Source organism: Drosophila albomicans, chromosome 2R (assembly GCF_009650485.2).
Source record: "Drosophila albomicans strain 15112-1751.03 chromosome 2R, ASM965048v2, whole genome shotgun sequence".
Classification (NCBI taxonomy): Eukaryota; Metazoa; Arthropoda; class Insecta; order Diptera; family Drosophilidae; genus Drosophila; species Drosophila albomicans.
Genome location: NC_047631.2, coordinates 20,932,702 through 20,951,416, shown reverse-complemented (window position 1 = coordinate 20,951,416; position 18,715 = coordinate 20,932,702). Strand labels below are relative to the sequence as shown.

The 18,715-nt window shown below is 41.8% G+C and overlaps 6 protein-coding genes across 6 annotated transcripts; 2 read left to right on the top strand and 4 right to left on the bottom strand.

Annotated features, from left to right (window-relative positions):
• The first annotated feature begins 854 nt into the window (after positions 1-854).
• LOC117576967 (myb-like protein AA) lies at positions 855-7,279 on the top strand. Its single transcript, XM_034262145.2, has 4 exons — positions 855-1,169; positions 4,529-4,840; positions 5,166-5,538; positions 6,447-7,279. The coding sequence occupies exons 1-4, from the start codon at positions 1,093-1,095 to the stop codon at positions 6,831-6,833; spliced, it is 1,149 nt and encodes a 382-aa protein (XP_034118036.1). The 5' UTR covers positions 855-1,092; the 3' UTR covers positions 6,834-7,279.
• Positions 1,365-8,615, bottom strand: LOC117576968 (uncharacterized). The gene is made up of 5 exons (XM_034262146.2): positions 8,546-8,615; positions 7,681-7,884; positions 2,542-2,657; positions 1,684-2,475; positions 1,365-1,629 (listed from the first exon to the last, which is right to left on the bottom strand). The coding sequence occupies exons 3-5, from the start codon at positions 2,637-2,639 to the stop codon at positions 1,503-1,505; spliced, it is 1,017 nt and encodes a 338-aa protein (XP_034118037.1). The 5' UTR covers positions 2,640-2,657; positions 7,681-7,884; positions 8,546-8,615; the 3' UTR covers positions 1,365-1,502.
• A 218-nt stretch (positions 8,616-8,833) lies between these two features.
• LOC117576966 (HSPB1-associated protein 1) lies at positions 8,834-10,287 on the top strand. The gene has a single exon (XM_034262143.2). The coding sequence runs from the start codon at positions 8,959-8,961 to the stop codon at positions 10,168-10,170; it is 1,212 nt and encodes a 403-aa protein (XP_034118034.1). The 5' UTR covers positions 8,834-8,958; the 3' UTR covers positions 10,171-10,287.
• Positions 10,165-13,536, bottom strand: LOC117576964 (programmed cell death 6-interacting protein). The gene is made up of 6 exons (XM_034262141.2): positions 13,289-13,536; positions 12,874-12,992; positions 12,527-12,808; positions 10,852-12,447; positions 10,591-10,779; positions 10,165-10,532 (listed from the first exon to the last, which is right to left on the bottom strand). Exons 1-6 carry the CDS (start codon positions 13,498-13,500, stop codon positions 10,414-10,416), a joined length of 2,517 nt encoding a protein of 838 aa, XP_034118032.1. The 5' UTR covers positions 13,501-13,536; the 3' UTR covers positions 10,165-10,413.
• Positions 13,510-15,699, bottom strand: LOC117573599 (odorant receptor 59b-like). Its single transcript, XM_034256893.2, has 3 exons — positions 14,618-15,699; positions 14,203-14,560; positions 13,510-14,129 (listed from the first exon to the last, which is right to left on the bottom strand). The coding sequence occupies exons 1-3, from the start codon at positions 15,400-15,402 to the stop codon at positions 14,061-14,063; spliced, it is 1,212 nt and encodes a 403-aa protein (XP_034112784.1). The 5' UTR covers positions 15,403-15,699; the 3' UTR covers positions 13,510-14,060.
• Positions 15,700-16,539: 840 nt separating this feature from the next.
• On the bottom strand, positions 16,540-18,064 carry LOC117573598 (odorant receptor 59b-like). The gene is made up of 3 exons (XM_034256892.2): positions 17,280-18,064; positions 16,865-17,222; positions 16,540-16,803 (listed from the first exon to the last, which is right to left on the bottom strand). The coding sequence occupies exons 1-3, from the start codon at positions 18,062-18,064 to the stop codon at positions 16,735-16,737; spliced, it is 1,212 nt and encodes a 403-aa protein (XP_034112783.1). The 3' UTR covers positions 16,540-16,734.
• Between the last annotated feature and the right edge of the window lie 651 nt (positions 18,065-18,715).

The window sequence follows — 18,715 nt, the reverse complement described above, 5'->3', positions numbered from 1 at the left end:
AACATGTCATCCACATGCAGCCAGAGTAGATGGCCAACAATTTGACAACAACGAGCTGGCGGCTGCCCGCCCAATTTTCAACCCAAACTCTCAGACTCCGGACTCCGACTCCAAACCGTTGCACGCTGCTTTGTGCTGCTGAAGTGCCAACAAGAACAACGGCAACAACAATAGCAACGGCAACGGCAACAGCAAAAGCAACAACACAATTCAAGTTGGAGTTTTCAATTGCCTGCCGCTGTCCAAATATTGCCAGCTCCGTGGTTAGCTCATTATTATGAAGCGCTCTTTGTTTTTTTTTTTTCGGTTTTGCCTAGGCCATAAATAAATCTCAATTAAAGTGCAACCCTTTTTGTTGCACGCCAGAAGCGGGGCGTGTTCGCCTGCGATACACAAACAATCAATCAGCGGTCAAGAGAATTGCGGCTCAGGACTTTTTATTTTTTTGCTGCATCGATGTGTCTCCAGTTCACACCCCAAACGTGATTTTGGTTCATAGCTTTGCAACATCATCCACCCAAGCAGCGGCACCTAGCTTGTTGCATGCTGCCTATTTTTGGTTCTCTTTCATTCTATACTAGTGTCCAGCCTAGACCATGGCCAAGACCACAATCGACAGTCGGAGTCGGCGGCAGTCGTTAAGCGTGACTTTCTTATTGTTGTTTCGTTTGTTGGCTTTTTGCATACCGACAACAAGACCAACAACAACAGACAGCAAACAGCAGCGAGGTAAACAAAAAACCGAAGCTGCAACCGAGTCGAGTCCGAACGAGAAAAGAACAAAAACAAAAGAAAGAAACCAAAGCAAAAGCAAACTCACAACGTTGGTCACTTGGCACAAACCCGAGCCAAACTCCATTCAGTCTTTGGCGAGATTTTATCGCGTGCGGACGTGTCTGCGGATTGCCAAGTATTCCACAAAGTATATATTCACAAAAGTCGAAGTATTCACATACGTATTCATTACTCGGTCTGACTTTGGCGCCATCTAAGCGATGCAGCCGCAAGCCTAATCTAAACATTTCATGCAGAATAATCCAAGTGCCAAAACCATAAAACAGTTTTTATGCTCAGCAAAAAAGAAAGACAAAAATGTGTGCATCGAGAACAGTAACCGCAACAGCAACTGCAATGGCAACAGTTAAATCACCAAACTGGAGCTGGCTCTGGTAAGTTGGCGACATTCTGATATCCTGCCCTCTGTCTGTCCGCTGTTATAAATGCAGCAGATTCAGAAATTATTAAAGCGGGGAAGTTTAAATTTGAAGTGTAGCTTGCTATTTTACATATTAACCTAAGCAATTACCTTTCGTCCACAAATAATGAAAATAAAGACAGTAATTCAATAGTGTTTCGTTCTAAAAGTTTAGAGTAATAAAAATAAATATAATAATGTAATGCTACAATTTGAAATAGTAAAGAAATAAAAAGGGTGTCTTTTAGTCGAATATCCTTCAACTAAAGGTTCCTCCTAGTTCTTTTTTTTTCTTTTTCGAATGTGTCTAGCTGCTGCGTCGTAGCCAAAGGAATCCCTTGTCTCTGTGCCTTTGTGTTGCAGTCACCAGGTTGGCGGCGACCTTCGTGTTCAGTTGCTCCGTTTGCGTCGCTTTGCAGCTGTGCATTTGTGTGCTGAACAGAGGAGATTATCAGTAGAACTCTATTGACGAGTGTTTGAACACCTACGCTGTGGTCTCCGACTGTTTTGTCTGCTCCCTGCGAAGTCGATGTCGATGTCTTCGCATTGGCCAGCTTCCAAACTTGCCACAACGAAATCTTGCACTGCGAATTTGAGGCTTTAGCTGCTGTTGGAATTTATTGTTGTTCTGTGTCAATATCGCATAGCTTTTGGCACACAGTTGCTTGACCTCAGCCGTCGTTGTGGCTTCCAGGCTTTGCTTTTCCATCTCGAGGTTTTTGCATTCCATCAGTTGATTTATGCCCTCCACGCCTCGCAGCAGCAGCTGTCCCTGAGTGTTGCTCATTGTGAGCAGCTGATGCAGCAGCCTTAAGTGGGGCGACAATAGTTCATCTTCATCCTGCTCCTGGGTGGTCTGTGTGCCACTGTTGCGATACTGCAACCCAGCATCCGTCATAGTGCTGGCCATAGCAGACAACATTGGCTCTTCCTGTGTCTGAGTAGTTTTTGTCTCCATGCTTCGCACGATTTGCGTGGCTTGCGACACCAAGTGAATTTGCCTCGTCTGGGTGCCAATTGTGAAACATGTTTGCATAGAGGTCTGTTGATATTGGTTGATCATAACCCTCAAGTCCTTTGTGTCCAATCTCACATCATGACTACTAACATTTGGTTTGCTTGGTAGACATCCTTGCAAGGACATCACAGTTGTTGGCTGCTTAGCTTTTGATAACACTTTTTGCTGCCTCTTGGTGCGTCTTCTAGTTCGCCCCAGCTTCAGGCGACGCGCCTGTTTGATGGTCAACAGGCCATCGTGCAACTCGCAGCAAATGATATAACTGCAGGGGAATGTGAATGTGAAGTAAGTGTTGCATTCAACGTCAACGCCTTTGCCAAATGCTCACCTCACATTGCCCTTCAATTGGATGCGCTTGTGTATTTGCAACGCTCCCGGCGTCGACTTTGAGATTTGCAACAAGGCCTTCAGGTCAACGCGCAACATGGCTCTCGAATTTGGATGCTAAATCAAATGTTGGAACAAAAAAATGTACAACAAAAAAATTGCTTATGCTTTGTGTATGAAAATTATTTATAAATCTCTATGCTTTGTGTGTTTGGGTGTGCTGTCTGACTGTCTGTCTGTCTCTCTTTCTATCTGACTTTCTGACTGCGTCTCTCTGTCTGCTGCTGGCCACAAATCTGTTCAATTTCGACACGCAGCCCTTTGATTTTGTCTTCTGGCAATGCACGCAAACTTTTTGCCTCGTTGTTGTCGTTGTTGTTGTCGTCGTGTTGTATTTTGTGTCGATGTTTTTGCCGCGGGCTCCTTTGTGTTGCTTTCATTAATAATTCAAAAATGCCACATATGCGAACTCTGTCTACTGCAAAAGGACGAACAAGGTACAAAAAACGGGCTAACTGCATTCGATTACTCTGCAATTTAGCAATTCCTCTTTACTTGTTTTTATTGTTGTTACGAGTTAGCGACTCTAAATACAATCTGTGGCTAAATACGTGTTGATTGAAGTGCATTTTGATTTGCAAGTGGCATGTGGCATATGTTGCGAAAGTCAATGACTTGCCCCGCTCCTCCCTCATGCCTCCTGCTTGGGCATCCATCAGACATTGGCAGCCTTCTAATCCCGCCCCGAGGTTGTCTTCATCGATTCCACTCTTTAACTTTTCTTCTCACAATTTATGCTCACTTCCAGCCAAACCCAAGTATCGAGTTGAGTTCATCATCGGACAGCTTTCACGAATTCCCCTCGGATCGTAAACGGAGCTGCTCGCTGGAGGGTCTCTAGTTGGGGATTCAGTTACAATAGTTCTTAGTTGGCGCTTCTGAGCACATTCTAATTGAAGGAAAGGGAGGTAGAGAGAGTATTACGTGGTCGGCGCATGCATTTTTCCTCGAGTTTTCTTCAGCGATTTTCGCATAAAACGTTGCATGAATTATGTGTGTGTGTGAGTGAGAGAGAGAGAGAGAGAGAGAGAGAGAGAGAGAGAGAGCTTGGAGCTGGGGGAGACTTGTCTTGGGATCCACTGCCAAATGCCAAGCACGTCGCTTCGTTGTGGTCGCCTTCGGTTACATTTGATGCATAAAACTTCGTCAATATAAGTGCACTCCACACATCCACGAGGAGAGTATATGTCCAGCATAATTTGTGGCTAGAACTTCGCTTTGGATAAAGGGGCCAATAGTTGCCGCATTGCACATCGATTGGCACAGCCCAGTGATTATGTGGAACAGTTTTATGTTATAATATATTCTTTTCCCATTTATTTTTTTTTCTTTTTTGGGTGGTATAAAAGCAGCGCTTTCAACTGCAATTCTCTCATGCTCATCGCCATCATTATCATCATGTGTGTCATCATCATCATCATCATCATCGTCATCGTCATGGGCTTTCCACTGAACCGTTCAATGCATGACAGCATGTGACTTTTCTCTATCGTCGTCATCGTCGCTCTCTTCCGCTTTTCCCCTTTTTGCTTGCGGTACGTGCTCATTTGCATTTTTAGTCGCTTTTGCTTTGCGCTTTCTTCCTTATTAACGTGTTTTGCGCGACTCTCTAGAACTTTTTGTTAAGGGCCAGTCCACTCATTGGGTTTACAATTTCAAAGCTTGACCACCGCTGTTTAGCTGCTTGAAACTTGAATACAACAATTGGACAAAGGGAAAACAGAATGCGAGAACTGAAGAACTGAAGAACTGCAGAACCCAAAGTTCTACAATCGAATCGCCCGCTTGATTGACCCTGAACCCTGCTGACGTTCCTCAGTGTGGTGGGACTTAATCCCTTTGCGGAATTTCGCACATAAAATCGAAAGATACACTCGCCTCGGTATATAAAATAAAAGACAGGCCATAAACTTAATTTTATTTTGCAGTTTATGCTGCTTCGTTTGTCTCGCTGCACTTGCTCAAGGCAGCGACATTGGTGGAAGTGGTGGAAGTGGCAGCAACAGTGGCAGCTTCTCAGCCAAGTCACTGGCAATGGCAACGTCAGCGACTCTCAAGGATGCCACGCACATGTACAAAATCAAAAGACAGGACAAATACCAGCAACAGCATCAGAAACAGCAGCTGCGGGCCGATGTGCTTGCAACTCCTTTGGCAGGCGCAACAAAGCAGCAGCAGCAGCAACAACAACAACAGCCACTGACAAGAGGTGCACATGGGCTGAACAAGAAGATGTTGAAGTGAGTATCGAATCGGGGAGCACCACTCATTTTGGGCTTAATTAATGCAACGTGTCTAGTGCTAAAGAACAAGTATAACAACAACAACAACTGCAACAACTGTTGCACACATGTCTGTGGCAGTTGTGTTGGCCATGTTGTTGGCTGGCCTGTCTGTTGCGGCCATAAATTATATTATGAAATATTCATGGTAAACGTTTCGAACTCGCCAGACAGCGCAACACGCCCCCTCACCTTCTCCTTCTCTCTCTACTCTCTGCCTTGCCACTAGCTAACAAGACTCTTATGCCCCCTGACTCTTCTTTGCTTTGTGTTGCACTTGCAGCAAAATGGGCTTCATGAAGGTGAAGGCGCCCAACAGCCATAACCGGAAACGCCTGGCGGTTGAGTCACGACGTCACGCATCGCGGGATGATTCACACATGTTCATCATCAAGCTGCCGCCCAATCTGCACTACTACACAAGTCCCAACGGTGTGAAGAATGCGCTCGATGTCGCACACAAACCACAAAAGCAACAGCAACAGCAGCAACAACAACAAGAACAGCAGCAATCAAAGCAATCACAACAGCAGCAGCATCCACATCAAATGAGCAACAGCATCCATGACAACAACGCACTGCCGATGGAGGCAACTAAGGCAACTAAGGCAACGGAGGCAACAGAGGCGTCGGCGTTGAAAGCTAACGGGAAAAAGGTAAACGGGATTCCATTAGGTTACACCAAAGGCACACCAACAGCAACAGCAATAGCAACAACAACAATAACAACAACAACAATGCTAAGAACTGGCCATAATATGTCTTGCCTGGTCTCGGTCTCAGTCTCGGTCTCGGCCTCTGTCTCGGTCTCGTTGCTGGCCAACTGCAGATAAACATCGCGCGCGCATGTGCACAAAACAAATTGCAAAAAACAAACACACGCACACTCACACTGCACACACCCATATCACACACACGCACACACACACGCATAGACAAACAGCGGCAGCAAAGAGCAGAAAATGGATTACACATTTGGGCCCAGAGTTGCTGCTGCTGCTGCTGCTGCAATGGCTCACCCATATAGCTGAATAGCTGGAACTCAACTCAACTCAACTCAACAAACAGCTCCGACCAACTGGCGACCGACTTACCAACTTTGGCACAGAGCGTCCAGACACCACTCTTGGCAGTTGGCAGCAACATTTGCGGCTGCAACAGTTGCAGTTGCAGTTGCGGTGGCAGTGACAGGCTTTAGCTATTTATATACGCACAGTAGATGGCATTGTTGTTGTTGCTGTGTCAATGTCAATGCTGGAGGATGTGCTAGGCATAAAAAATTATTACGCTCTCACGGCTCGAGCTGTAAATGAATATGCAAGCCACATCCATTAACCAACTTGGGATGCTTTAATTAAAAATCCAATTTGTTAGCGATACTTGTTGACTAATTTATGTGGCGCCCATAGAAGTCTTCGTCTTCGACTTTGACTAATGCTGATGCTAATCAGAATGTTGAGCGATGCTGTTAATGTTACTGTTAGCAGCACTGTTACTGCTACTGTTATACTGTTGCTGTTACTGTTAATGTAATGTTCTAATCATTATGCGTGTCACGTTGCAGGTATTGTTTCCCTTCAGCTCGAATGGACGTCCTGGCCGTATCTACCACTGGAATCTACCCGTCTTGAAGCAGGCGCTGCACAAGAAGCCGCACTTTGCCCATGTCTCGGCCGATGATCGCAATCGTCTGCTGGACATTGAGAACATACCCACGTGGCGCAAACCCTGGGAGAATGAGACGGTCGAAAAGTCTTTCAGTGCCGGCAGTGGCAAGTCTAAATATAGGAAATCGCTGAAACAAAAGTCGCCCACATACTATGCGCCCTCCCAGGCGGTGAACAAGCAAAGTTTCCACAAATACTTTGCCGGCAATGGCAAACCGAAGGGCTTCTATGTCATCAAGGAGCATCAGACAAAGCCGCAGTTCTATCAGAATATCATATCATAAGTTTCAACTTCACTTCATTTCGTATGCAATGTGCATCTATAAGACTGTGGTGTGGGACTTTCTTTTGATGAATTGTTTGTACCACTCGAATACTAACTATATCAACTCATTAACTAAACTGCGAGTAGAAGCGTAGCTAAAACTTCCAGTCTGAATGGGGACTGCTTCCATTTAATGTACTTCCGTCCAAAAATTCTGCATCAAATCAAATGAGTGGAGCGAAATACTATATATGTTAGAAGTATATATTTTTATACAAATACGAAATGCACAATATCAAAGCAATTGGCAATGGGGCGACCCACGTTGGGCGCCACAAACGCCACTGCGACGACTATCAATCAACAGGAAATTATGTATACATCTTCGCGTATATTTAAGCACATGTACGAATTTGTAATTATCAATAAATATGATGACTGATTTAAAACACAAGCGAACAACGTTTGACAGCTTGCAGATACAGTATCTTCGAGATATTTTTTTGGTTTGGCGCCACACAATAAGGCAAAGTCATAAAATTTTTGGCAGCTGCTGCTCGAAGAGCGTAACGCCAGCAATCTGGTTTTGGGAATTTTTGCTAATTATAAGAGCACGCTCGGGAGTGAAGTGCTGGAGTTCTCGGGAGTGTTGGGGGAGAGCTCTTAAGCCCTGAGCTAGATTTGCGCATTAAGGGGCAGTCGTCTGGAAACGGAAACGAGGCGAGCGACTGCGCGCATGCGCAATATCTCATTTGGCAGATAAAAAGCTCCAGCTGTAGATCCACGCGCACATGTTATAAGTCGGCGACAGAGAGTCGTCGTGTATACAACAATAACAATAATGATAATAATGACAAAAAGCTTACCTCCAAAACTGCTGCATAAATAATGTTGTAGATTCATTTCGTGATTTTCTTTTTTCCCTTTTTTTTTGGCAACTGTGCCGCATAATTGTTTGTTGGGTTGGCTTAAGTTTTTCCTTCGCTGCTGACTCACGTACATTGAACTTTTAACCCGTGCCTTCGTCTCGTCTGGAGTGTGTGAGTGCCCATCTTAAGTAGATTTAATGACTTGATGTTTTATGAGCAAAAAAAAGTAAGAAAACAAAGAAAAAACCGAATTAAACACAAATCACATTTATGACAAATGCCGTCAACTGTTAAGCCTAATGAATGACGCCTGGGCGGGGACTTTATAAAGCCGCCGATGATCTATTGATTATTTTTTATGAACATCGTGCCAAATGACTTTGCTGTTCCTTCTTCTGCAGCGAATTAACCCGCCGGCTAACTGCCACATTGCAGTCAGATAACATTCATTTCAATAAATGTGCCACGGCACATAAGCTAAGTATAATCAAACAACAACTAAACCGTCTTGATATCAACTGAGCTCACTGCTTCTGCTGCTGCTGCTGCCAGAAGATGCAACTTGTTAACGCCATTCCATTTCCGCCTGTCATATCAAAATAATTATCTTAAAGTGTTGCTTGGACCAAGTCCTAGAATCATGGCTACGATATGCGACAACAGCAGCAGCATCTATAGAATACTAGCTACAGCAACAGCAACATCAACAGAGCAATCAGTAACGGGCGGTGTTAGTTTGCGTGCAAAGTCTCGATGACTCCAACTTGATCTGCAGAACTTGTTCTTCACGCAATCTTGATTGCAATTATGTAATTCCGAAATGCGCACTAATTAAAATAACATTTCACTTAATTGTACTTACATAACTTTGGAGTTACTTATTTGACTGATTGATATTTGCATGCCGACTCGAAACATATCCGTACAAATTGTGGACTGCAATTAAAATCAGAGATTAAAAATTTAGCACAGGTAATTAATGAGTTTGGTAATCATTTATTTAAAAAAAAAGTAGGACAATATTCTACTGATAACAAGTTTTCAAATTCGATAGATTATCATACTTGCCGCTCAGGGCTCGATAACATAGTACGATATTTTAATTATCGATTCATATCAGTTGAGAATATAAACAGCTGATTTTAGCACCGGCGTAATAAAAAGCCAAAACATTAGCTTTAAAAATATTTGTTATTTGATAAATTTCAGATATTAAAAACCTCTGTCAACGTAGAGAGCTTAGCTTATCAGAAATTTGATACATTATTTTTAATTATGAACGCCAAACTACGTGACATTATCTTGAACACAAATGTGCCTCTGGTCCTCAAGGACTTTCCCGTGAACTGGGAATGTTTCGACGGATCGCTAAAAGATTGGTGCACCCGCTTCGACAAGGATGCCTCGGATCTACCCAGATTTGAGAGCATGGTCATCGCAGACTGTGAAACACCCCAATGGGAACGCAAACGAAAACGCTTTGACATGTCCATGCAGCAATTCCTTAACGAGTATTCCAAGACCGAAGACAATAAGAAGCCCAAATTCGATTGGGCGGCTTATCAATACAAACGTACCGATGAGCTGCCTCCGAGCTGCTGGCAGGGCATCGATTTTAAGCGTTTCGGATTTGCCGAACATCAGAACGATTTCAGCTTGTGGCTGGGCTCCAAGCATGCCAATACACCCTGCCATTATGACACCTATGGCATCAATATAGTAGTCCAAGTGTACGGTAGTAAATCCTGGTTGCTATTCCCTCCAGAAACAGCGCTCCAAAGCACACGTATTCCTTACGAAGAGTCCAGCGTCTACTGCTTGGAAAATTTCTATGCTCCCGCTCCCAACAAGTTGAGCCACTACGAAAAGTTCCAAGCACAGGCCTATCATTGTGTGCTGAACGCTGGCGATGTGTTGATCGTGCCACGCCATTGGTGGCACTATGTGGAGGCAGACGAGATGTCACTAAGCATTAACTATTGGGTGCCGCTTAAGACTGACTTGGATTTCACACTGGACGAGTTAATAGTGAAGCACATCATTGAGAGCTTCGTCAAAGGCGAAAGTGAACAGCTAAAGAAGTATTTGTTGAATCCCAACCAACTCGAGGAGATTGTCGAAAAAGCCAGTTCGCTCTTCAGCCTCTTCGAGAGCGCCGTTCACAATCAGACCACCGAAAGCAAACGCAAACTGTGGGATGCCGAGTACATGAATCAAAACGAAGTCACCCAGGTCATCAGTAGCATTGGTATACGAGTGCGAGCACTGGATGTGATGTCCAAGGAGGCATATAATATGCTGTTACAGAATAATTCTATGCGACACGAAGCACCCAAAGACGCAACTCTCGCCACATCCAGCAATTTGGAGAACAACGTCATTAGCTCAACACTGGAACTACTTATCAATAGTATGTGTGCACCACGCTGCATTGCGGGCGTTAAACGGGAATTGTTTCGAAGATTGGGAAATAGCGAAAACTTATAGCGCTAAATGAACGGAACGTTTATTTTGTGATACGCATATGAGATTAGAGAATAAAATCCGAGAATAATTCAACCTGGTTTGTTTCATACAATTTCAAACAATAAATAAAAACCAAAATGGAGAGCGCATCAAATGCCATTGCCAATTTGGTTTCCATATAGAATCTAGATTCACGATTAACATATTTGCAGTACAGCTGCTGGGCTAAACACAGTGCATATGGTGTGGGAGGGAGTTAGACATCTACCAGCCGGGTGGCTTCTGGTTGGGGTAACCTCCATGTTGATTGGCATAACTGCCGGGATAGGTGCCATAGCTGCCTGGCGGAGGTCCCTGAGGGAAGCCACCAGCATATTGATAATCTGAAAACGATTATTATTTAATAACATTTCTTAAAAGTTGCAAGATTAGTTCACTTACTGCCTGGGTATGGCAATGTGGCATAGGGATTAAAGCTCTGCGGCATGGGAGGTGGCACGTAGGTGGGATACGGCACATTTGCGGATGCGCCATATGGCACCGGCATATGCACTTGGGCTGGATACGGCACTTGTTGTGGTGCCATAGCTGGCGGTGCACCTGGAGCACTAGCAGGTGTGCTTGGAATGTCTACAGAATGATTAAAAGAACACAATTCAATTAGTAAAATACAGCTTGAATTAATTTACAAAGACTACAAACCGCTGCCACTGCCCGAGGTTGAGGCGTAGTGTGATGGCAATGCCGGTGTGGCTGGTGGAGCCTGGCGGCTGGATTCTGTGGTCAGATCCTTGAGCAATTCTTCCTTCTCAGTTTTGCGTGCAAACACAAAATCACTGATTTTGTTCTGGAAAACAACGAGCAGCTGTGTGAGGTCATTGTAGAATTTGGTGCCCTCCTGCAGATTGCCCGACAACTCGATGTAGCTATCGTATGCCGTGGCCAACTCCTGATACAGCTTATCGCGTGAGCTGCCACAATTGCCCGTCTCGGAGACGAAGGTGCCGTGCGCATTTTGAATGTCCGCCACCAAAGTTTGCTGACGCTCCACGCTCTCCTTCACTTGAGCCTGCAATGGACTCAAGGTCTGGCCAATGCGTGCTAGAGACAAGGCGGGCTCATCGATGGCTCCATCCTTTTGCAGGGCATGCAAGAACTCATCCTTCATGTTGAACGTGGCCGATTTGAGTTCGGATTCGACAGCATCGCGTTCTGCCTTAATGGTATCCACAGCTTCCATTAGTTGCTTCAAACGCTGCACACTAGAGCAGCTTTGATCGACACTGCCACTGGCCGAGGGCAATGACTGCTGTATTTGTTCGGGCGGCAGGGAGAGCAGCTCGATGCCCTTTTGATTTGCCTCGAACTTCTGACGCACCACCTTATCGGCCTCGATGGCATTGTTGATCACCTCGCGATATTTCTTTGAATTGGTGCGGAACATTTCCGTCAGCTTATCAGAACTAATGCGAGTCCAGCGCTCCTTAAACTGAGCACGCAACTGATTGTCCGAATCGCGTTCCTCATCCAACAACCGTTCAGTCTCATCGAGAATCTCACGATTGCGATTGAGCAACTCGGGCAAATCCTTCAACATGGTCTGTATATTCTCAATGCCGCCCTTCTCACGTACCTCGGTCGCCTTCTCGCGCAACGATGGTGGCAAGCCACTGTTGCTATCTGTGGCCTCAACAGCAGCCGGCAAATTAAGGCTAGCCAACACAGCATTCAAAGTTTGCGTAGATTCGCGCAACTTCATGATTTCGCCATTGACAATCTCGTTCTTACGCATATCCGATGCGGTCAGCGCACGATGCAGCTCAACAGGCACCAGATTGGTGAAGATGTCCTTAAAGTTGCTAGCCATGGGGACTCCAATCGGGAGCGGCTTTGCTAACTGCGCTTTGCCAGGCGAGGCCAAAGTGCTGAGCTCCGGTATCATTTCATTGTAGATGAACTCATTGTCCTTGGTGGACTCGGCCAGATTGCGCTTTGCACGACTGAAATACTCATCCAAGTAGCTCTCGTTGCCGCCACGTGTTTGTGCCGCCTTGAACAGTTCGATGGCATTGCGCAGGCGGGCAATCTCCTCGCCAATCTTCTTGGCCGCACGGCAAGCCAAGCTCTGATAGAGCTGGGTGAGTGCATGCAGACCAGCCTGTTTGCCAGCTACTGTGGGTATCCATTCCTTCTCCCAAACATTGCGCACCGACTCCTTTTGCATAGCACGCAGCACATCCGCATAGAACTCTTCGCCCTGGCAGCACAGCTTGGCAATGATCTGATCCTTCATATTATCTGTGGCGTTAAGTTTTAGATTATTAAATATAGTTACAACTATCAAAATTATGTTCTTTATATATTTCTAGAGACTTACCTTTAATGGCCTTGAGGATGAATACTTCCTGAGCTTGGGCCACCATCAATGCCTGCAGCACAATCAGCGTGTCCTGGCTTAAGTCCGGAGTAGGTTCCGATGGCACTGCGGCGGGCGTGGCACCTTTCAGGTACTGAAAGATGCCTGCACTCTGCTGCAGCAGCTTAATGGCGAGCTTGAGGCCCTCGTCTGTGTCCAGGTGCTGGCTGGCAGCAACACTGCTTTGCAAGGCAGCAATGTTGAATAGCACACATACCTTCTCGAACAGAATTGAGGTATGAGCTGAAAGAAAGACGTGTGGTTAGAACCAGTTTTTTTTTATTATATTACAGACAAAACAAACTTACTCAAGCTTATTTTGCCACCGAAAATTGAGCCCTTGTCGAAGGCATCTTTCCACTTGAACGGTATTTGCAGCTCACTGGCAGCAATTTTTGTTTCCAGTGCACATATCTGATCGTAGTAGCTGCAAAAATAACAAAAACAGTAATTTAAGTGATATACAATTAAAGACTGCGTCATCCATCCTCTTGTTTACGTCTCGCTCTCTTTCTCTTTCTCACTCACCCGCAATGAGTCACACATACCAAAACACACGTCTATAAATGCGTGTATGCGGCGCTTTGATTAAACTACTACTAATACTATTGTATTTAATGTTTCTAACATTAGGCATGAGTCATCGAACCCACAGGAGTCTTTAAGCATAAAACCCCCTTTGTTATTTCCCAACTTTCTTTTCTTTTCGCACAAAAGACTTACGCATAAACGACTTCCAGCGAAGCCTCATACTTCTCGAAGAACTTCCAAATCGCCGTATTGCGTTGCTTTGAAAAGTCATTTACTGCCTCAGCATACTGCGACTTCTCCTCCGCTGAAGCACCATTGTAGGTGCTTTGTATCAAATTGTTCAGAGGCTTCACTACATCCACTTCGGATGGCTTTTTCAACGGAATAGCCAATAATTTTGACATTTTTTCTAATTTCTTTTGTTGTTGTACAAAAATATATACACTAAAAGATTTTTTACACTAAAAGCACTTGGTAAATTTAATTTGCTGATGGAATTCACAATAGCTTTTGCTCTGCCCGTTGTCCATCAACAGCTGCGGCTCGCAGTGTGACCATAATTTCAAAATATGATTTTACTTCTAGATTATGGTGTTAAAAAGTATATTTAGTGGAATGAAATGGAGGTCCCACAAAGTCACTACCAATTTATTGGTGCATTTTTTTGTTTAAATAACTCGGTTAAAGTTTTTGTTCGGTAGAAAAAAATGTCCTGTCATTTTCTGTGATAAAAAAATTGTTGCAATTTGTTATACGCTGATACATAATTGGTAGTTCAAATGCTCCAAAGTTGTCATTCACAATGACATTCTTGCCCATCAACCATTTTGAAATTAAAATAAGATAATTAAAAAATATAATTGTGCTGTCTACTAAAAAAAAAAAGCGTGAGTATTTATTGAGCTTCTAAGTCTTATGCGAAAATATATTAATTTACTTATATAATAGGTACAATATTATTATTTTATTTAAATTGTTCTGCGAGATTCATCTCCTTCACTATGGTAATAATGCTAAATGCGAATTTCGCCACCTTTTGGGAAATTATAAAGAACATTTTAATACCATATATGTAGTTTAAGTTTAAGTTTGAAAGACGAACTCACTGTGATATTACTGTTCATGGTAATAGGAATAATTCCGCCAGCAATGAACATGATTGGCTGCTGGACATGATGCATAAATTGAATCAGAGTGCTTTTATATCGGGCCGGAGCATCGGTCCAATTTGACTGGAATATACGAACTCCAAGCTCCTGGCATTCGTCAATTAGTAAGTTACAATTATAGCAGAAGGGAAATGTCTCACTTAACACAGCAACAACAAACAAACAACAGGCCATCCCACGCCACAAATTGGAGAAAAAGAATATGTTAATTAATGTCAATCCCAAGACAGACCCAATTAAACCAAACTGTACAAAAATAGTGCCTGAAATCATTGGACGAAGTATTTTGCAGCATCTGAAGATAAGAATCATAAATATGACACATGAATTAATGAAAATATTTAATTCTCACTCTAAAATCTTTTTGTGATCCTTAACGCAGTTAACCAGATCCTCGTAGTTTTCTTCGTCTGTCTTACTAGGGTCGGTGCGTAGATTTTGAACACGATCCATTAAAAGATTAAAATGGCCTCGAATCAAAATAATAAACACTACCAGATAAGTGTCAGATAGCTGATGTTGTATTACAGCAAAGGTCATCACGATGTATTCGAAGGTTGCTTGTACTACTAGATTTAGTAGACTTTCATGCCAATCTATCAAGGGATTGTACAACGACCAAGGTGGTCTGCCACTGGCCAAATAAGATAGAAATGTGGATCCAGCATAACCGTTGTAAAGTATTGTAAAGATCAGGAATATATAGTTGCTTAGGGATATTGACTCATGCATTTTCTTACGAGCCACATCCGTCTCGATACGTTTGTCCAGCTCATTTAATATAATTTCGACTTTACGAAGGCGCCATAAATTAATATAGGTAATGCTACACTTTACTGTTCCTCCAAAAGTATTGATGGCCACCTGCAACGAAGTGAGGAACTCATCGGGTGTAAAATTGTCGAACTCCTTTATGTAGCTGAGAGCGAATCCCAAAGGCAGATAAACAACTCCAAGTGTGTAGGTTAAAACGCTGTAGAAATAGTAGAGACCTCTCAAGAAAATTGGACCTGTCTTAGGTGGAATCCAGCCAATGAACTTCATCAGACGATACATATAAATGCATCCATCTCGAGATGTAACCTTCTGAGTCTCCGGTGCTGGCTTGATATACTTGAAGAATGCTTCCTTCGCCATCTTGACAAACTGTTACCTGAGCTATGAAGTATCTGGTCTTTTATAGTCAACTCAATTAGTGAAATTGCAAGAATTTTGACAATTCGGCAGCTGTCCGATTTCCATAACAGTTTTTCAAATCCTATAATTAGATAGGAAAGTGAAGTTGAAAGTAGCTTAGCGAAACTTGAATACCCTTTCTGCAATTGTCACAATACTTTGTATTTTATGATTGTCTATTATTTAATAAATGCACAATCAATACGAACTGATTGTCGACAAATTGAAATTAAATGATTTCGCTATTTAAAAACTAACTTTAAAAATAAAACTGTAAATTATATTAAAAAGTAAAAAATGAAACATGTAATAGTACTAAACAAAATAATACCAGCTGCCAAACATTGGAAAATAAATCACATTCAGAATGCAAGTCCTTGCCTAACAATCGCACACTTTAATTATTAAAAGGAGGTGTTGCTTGTTTTCAACTGCAAATTGAGCAATTTGGGCTGGGAATCGTTTTGTGTAAATTGAAGGTATAATTATCGACAACATGTGTAAAATAAAGATGAAAATTGGTCTTAATGCTTTAACCCTTTCGGGACGGGGTTTTATTTCGAAAACCAAGATAGTTAGAGAAAATCCTTTTTCAGATTCTGAAAGATGACTAAAAATAATTATGTACTGCATACTTGGAAATCCTGAATTCGTCCTTTTATCCTGGGACATATAATCCCAATCCGAAGATATTCACCGTTACTTTTTTGTTTACATTATGAAATAGACACTTAAAACTGTGTTTGGGATATTTCACAAGTGCTCTAGCATTAAAATTATAGAAAATACGATGCAATGAAAAATTTTGGGACGTATTGTCCAAGTATGCAATGAAAAATTTTGGGACGTATTGTCCCAGTAGTCCCGAAAGGGTTAAATACATATACTATAATAGAGTGATTTTATGCTTGTTGACTCAAGTATCCTAGACAAATTCTAATCATGGTCAACAGCATCAGCAATATAGCAATATTCCTATTTGAGCTCAGGGAATATCAGATATTAAATTAGTTTCAGATTTTAGCCATGTGCCACAAAAATCGAATAAACTAAATTACAGATGAAGTTTTAAAGCGAAAGTTTTGTTTGCGGTTCAACTTGAGCCCTAATACTTAGAAGCTATGAAATATAAACGTACCCAATATTTTATTTCAAAATAGCATAATTAAAAGAGTTCGATTGTGCTGTTTTAGAAATGAAATAGCGTTCGCATTTATTCAACTAGTAAGCATAATATGAAATTATATTAATTCTTTTAAATATTTAGTCCTAAGAGGGTGATTATACATCAGTTTACTTAAACTGTTCAGCAAGATTCATCTCCCGCACTACGGTAATAATGCTGAATGCAAACTTGGCCACCTTTTGGAAAATTATAAATAATATTTAAATTAATTTTTGCCTAATTTAAAAAAAAACTCACTGTGATATTGCTGTTCATGGTAATAGGAATAATTCCGCCAGCAATGAACATGATTGGCTTCTGGACATGATGCATAAATTGAATCAGAGTGCTTTTATATCGGGCCGGAGCATCGGTCCAATTTGACTGGAATATACGAACTCCAAGTTCCTGGCATTCGTCAATTAATAAGTTACAATTATAGCAGAAGGGAAATGTCTGACACAGTACAGCAAGAACGAAAACACATGAGGCTAAACCTCGCCACAAATTTGAAAAGAAGAATATATTAATTAATGTCAATCCCAAAACAGATCCAATTAATCCAAACTGCACAAAAATAGTCCCTGATATCATTGGACGAAGTAGTTTGCAGCATCTGAAAATAAGAATCATAAATATGAGACATAAATTAATAAAAATATTTAATTCTCACTCTAAAATCTTTTTGTGATCATTGATGCAGTTTACCAGATCCTCGTAGTTTTCATCGTCTGACTTATTGGGGTCGGTGCGCAGATTTTGAACGCGATCCATTAACAGATTAAAGTGACCACGAATCAAAATAATAAACACAAGCAAATATGTATCAGACAGTTGATCCTGTATTACGGCCCAGGACATGATGAGGTATTCGAAGTTTGCCTGTATGAATAGATTCAACAGGCTGTCGCGCCAATCTATGAATGGATTGTACACCGACCAAGGTGGTCTACCACTGGCCAAATAAGACAGAAAAGTAGATCCAGTATACCCATTATAGACAATTGTAAAGAATAGAAACACAAAGTTGCTCATTGCCACAGATTTGTGTAACTTCTTTCGAGCTGCATCCGAGTCTACGCGTTCATCCAATTCATCTAAAATATTTTCGACTTTCCGAAGACGCCACAGATTAATGTAAGTAATGCTGCTTTTTACTGCTCCTCCATATGCATTTAAGGCGACTTGCAACGAGGTAAGAAACTCATCGGGTGTAAATTTGTCGAACTCCTTTAAGTAGCTCAGTGCGAATCCAAGAGGTAGATAAATAACACCAAATGTAAAGGTAAAAAAGCTGTAGAAGTAGTAGAGACCCCGCACGAATATTGGACCTGACTTTGGTGGAATCCAGCCAATGAACTTCATCACACGATACATGTAGACGCAGCCATCTCGACTTGTGACTTTTTGAGTCAGCGGTGCTGGCTTGATGTACTTGAAGAATGCTTCCTTCGCCATGTTAATAAACTGAGAGGCCCGCTATCAACTACCTAGTCTTTTATAACCAACTCAAATACTGAAATTTACAATTTTTTTTAATTATTATGCAGCTGTCTTAGTCCTGTAACCGTTTAAAACAACTATCATCAGTGTATTGACGATTTAATACTCTTCTAAGGATTTCAAATTTTGAATTTAATGACGTTACCTTTTATGAATTTTTGTATTTAATTAACTTCAACGTACAATATTTAGACAGTCCAACAAATAATAAATTCAGACTTATGTTTTAAATTAAAAACTTTATTTGTTGATTATTGACAAACCTAATAATATACAATTTTTTTTATTAAATAATAGCAATCATAAAAAATATAAAAGAGTATAGTTATGTGTATCAAAAAATAAATTTTGCCCGTCTAACAATTAGAACACATTTAGAATGCAAGCCCTTACCTAATATTTGCACACTTTTATAAATTATAGAAAAGAGGCGTTACATCTTTTAAATGCAAATTGAACCATTCGTCGTGGAAGTTTTTTTGAATAATTAAATTGAGGGTTCAATTAACGACAAGCAATTGCTTATGTTTAAATACTATAGTAAAAATGGGTGGGAGAAAGTTTAGTTCTTAAAAAAAAAACCATTTAGAAATATCTTTTTCAAAA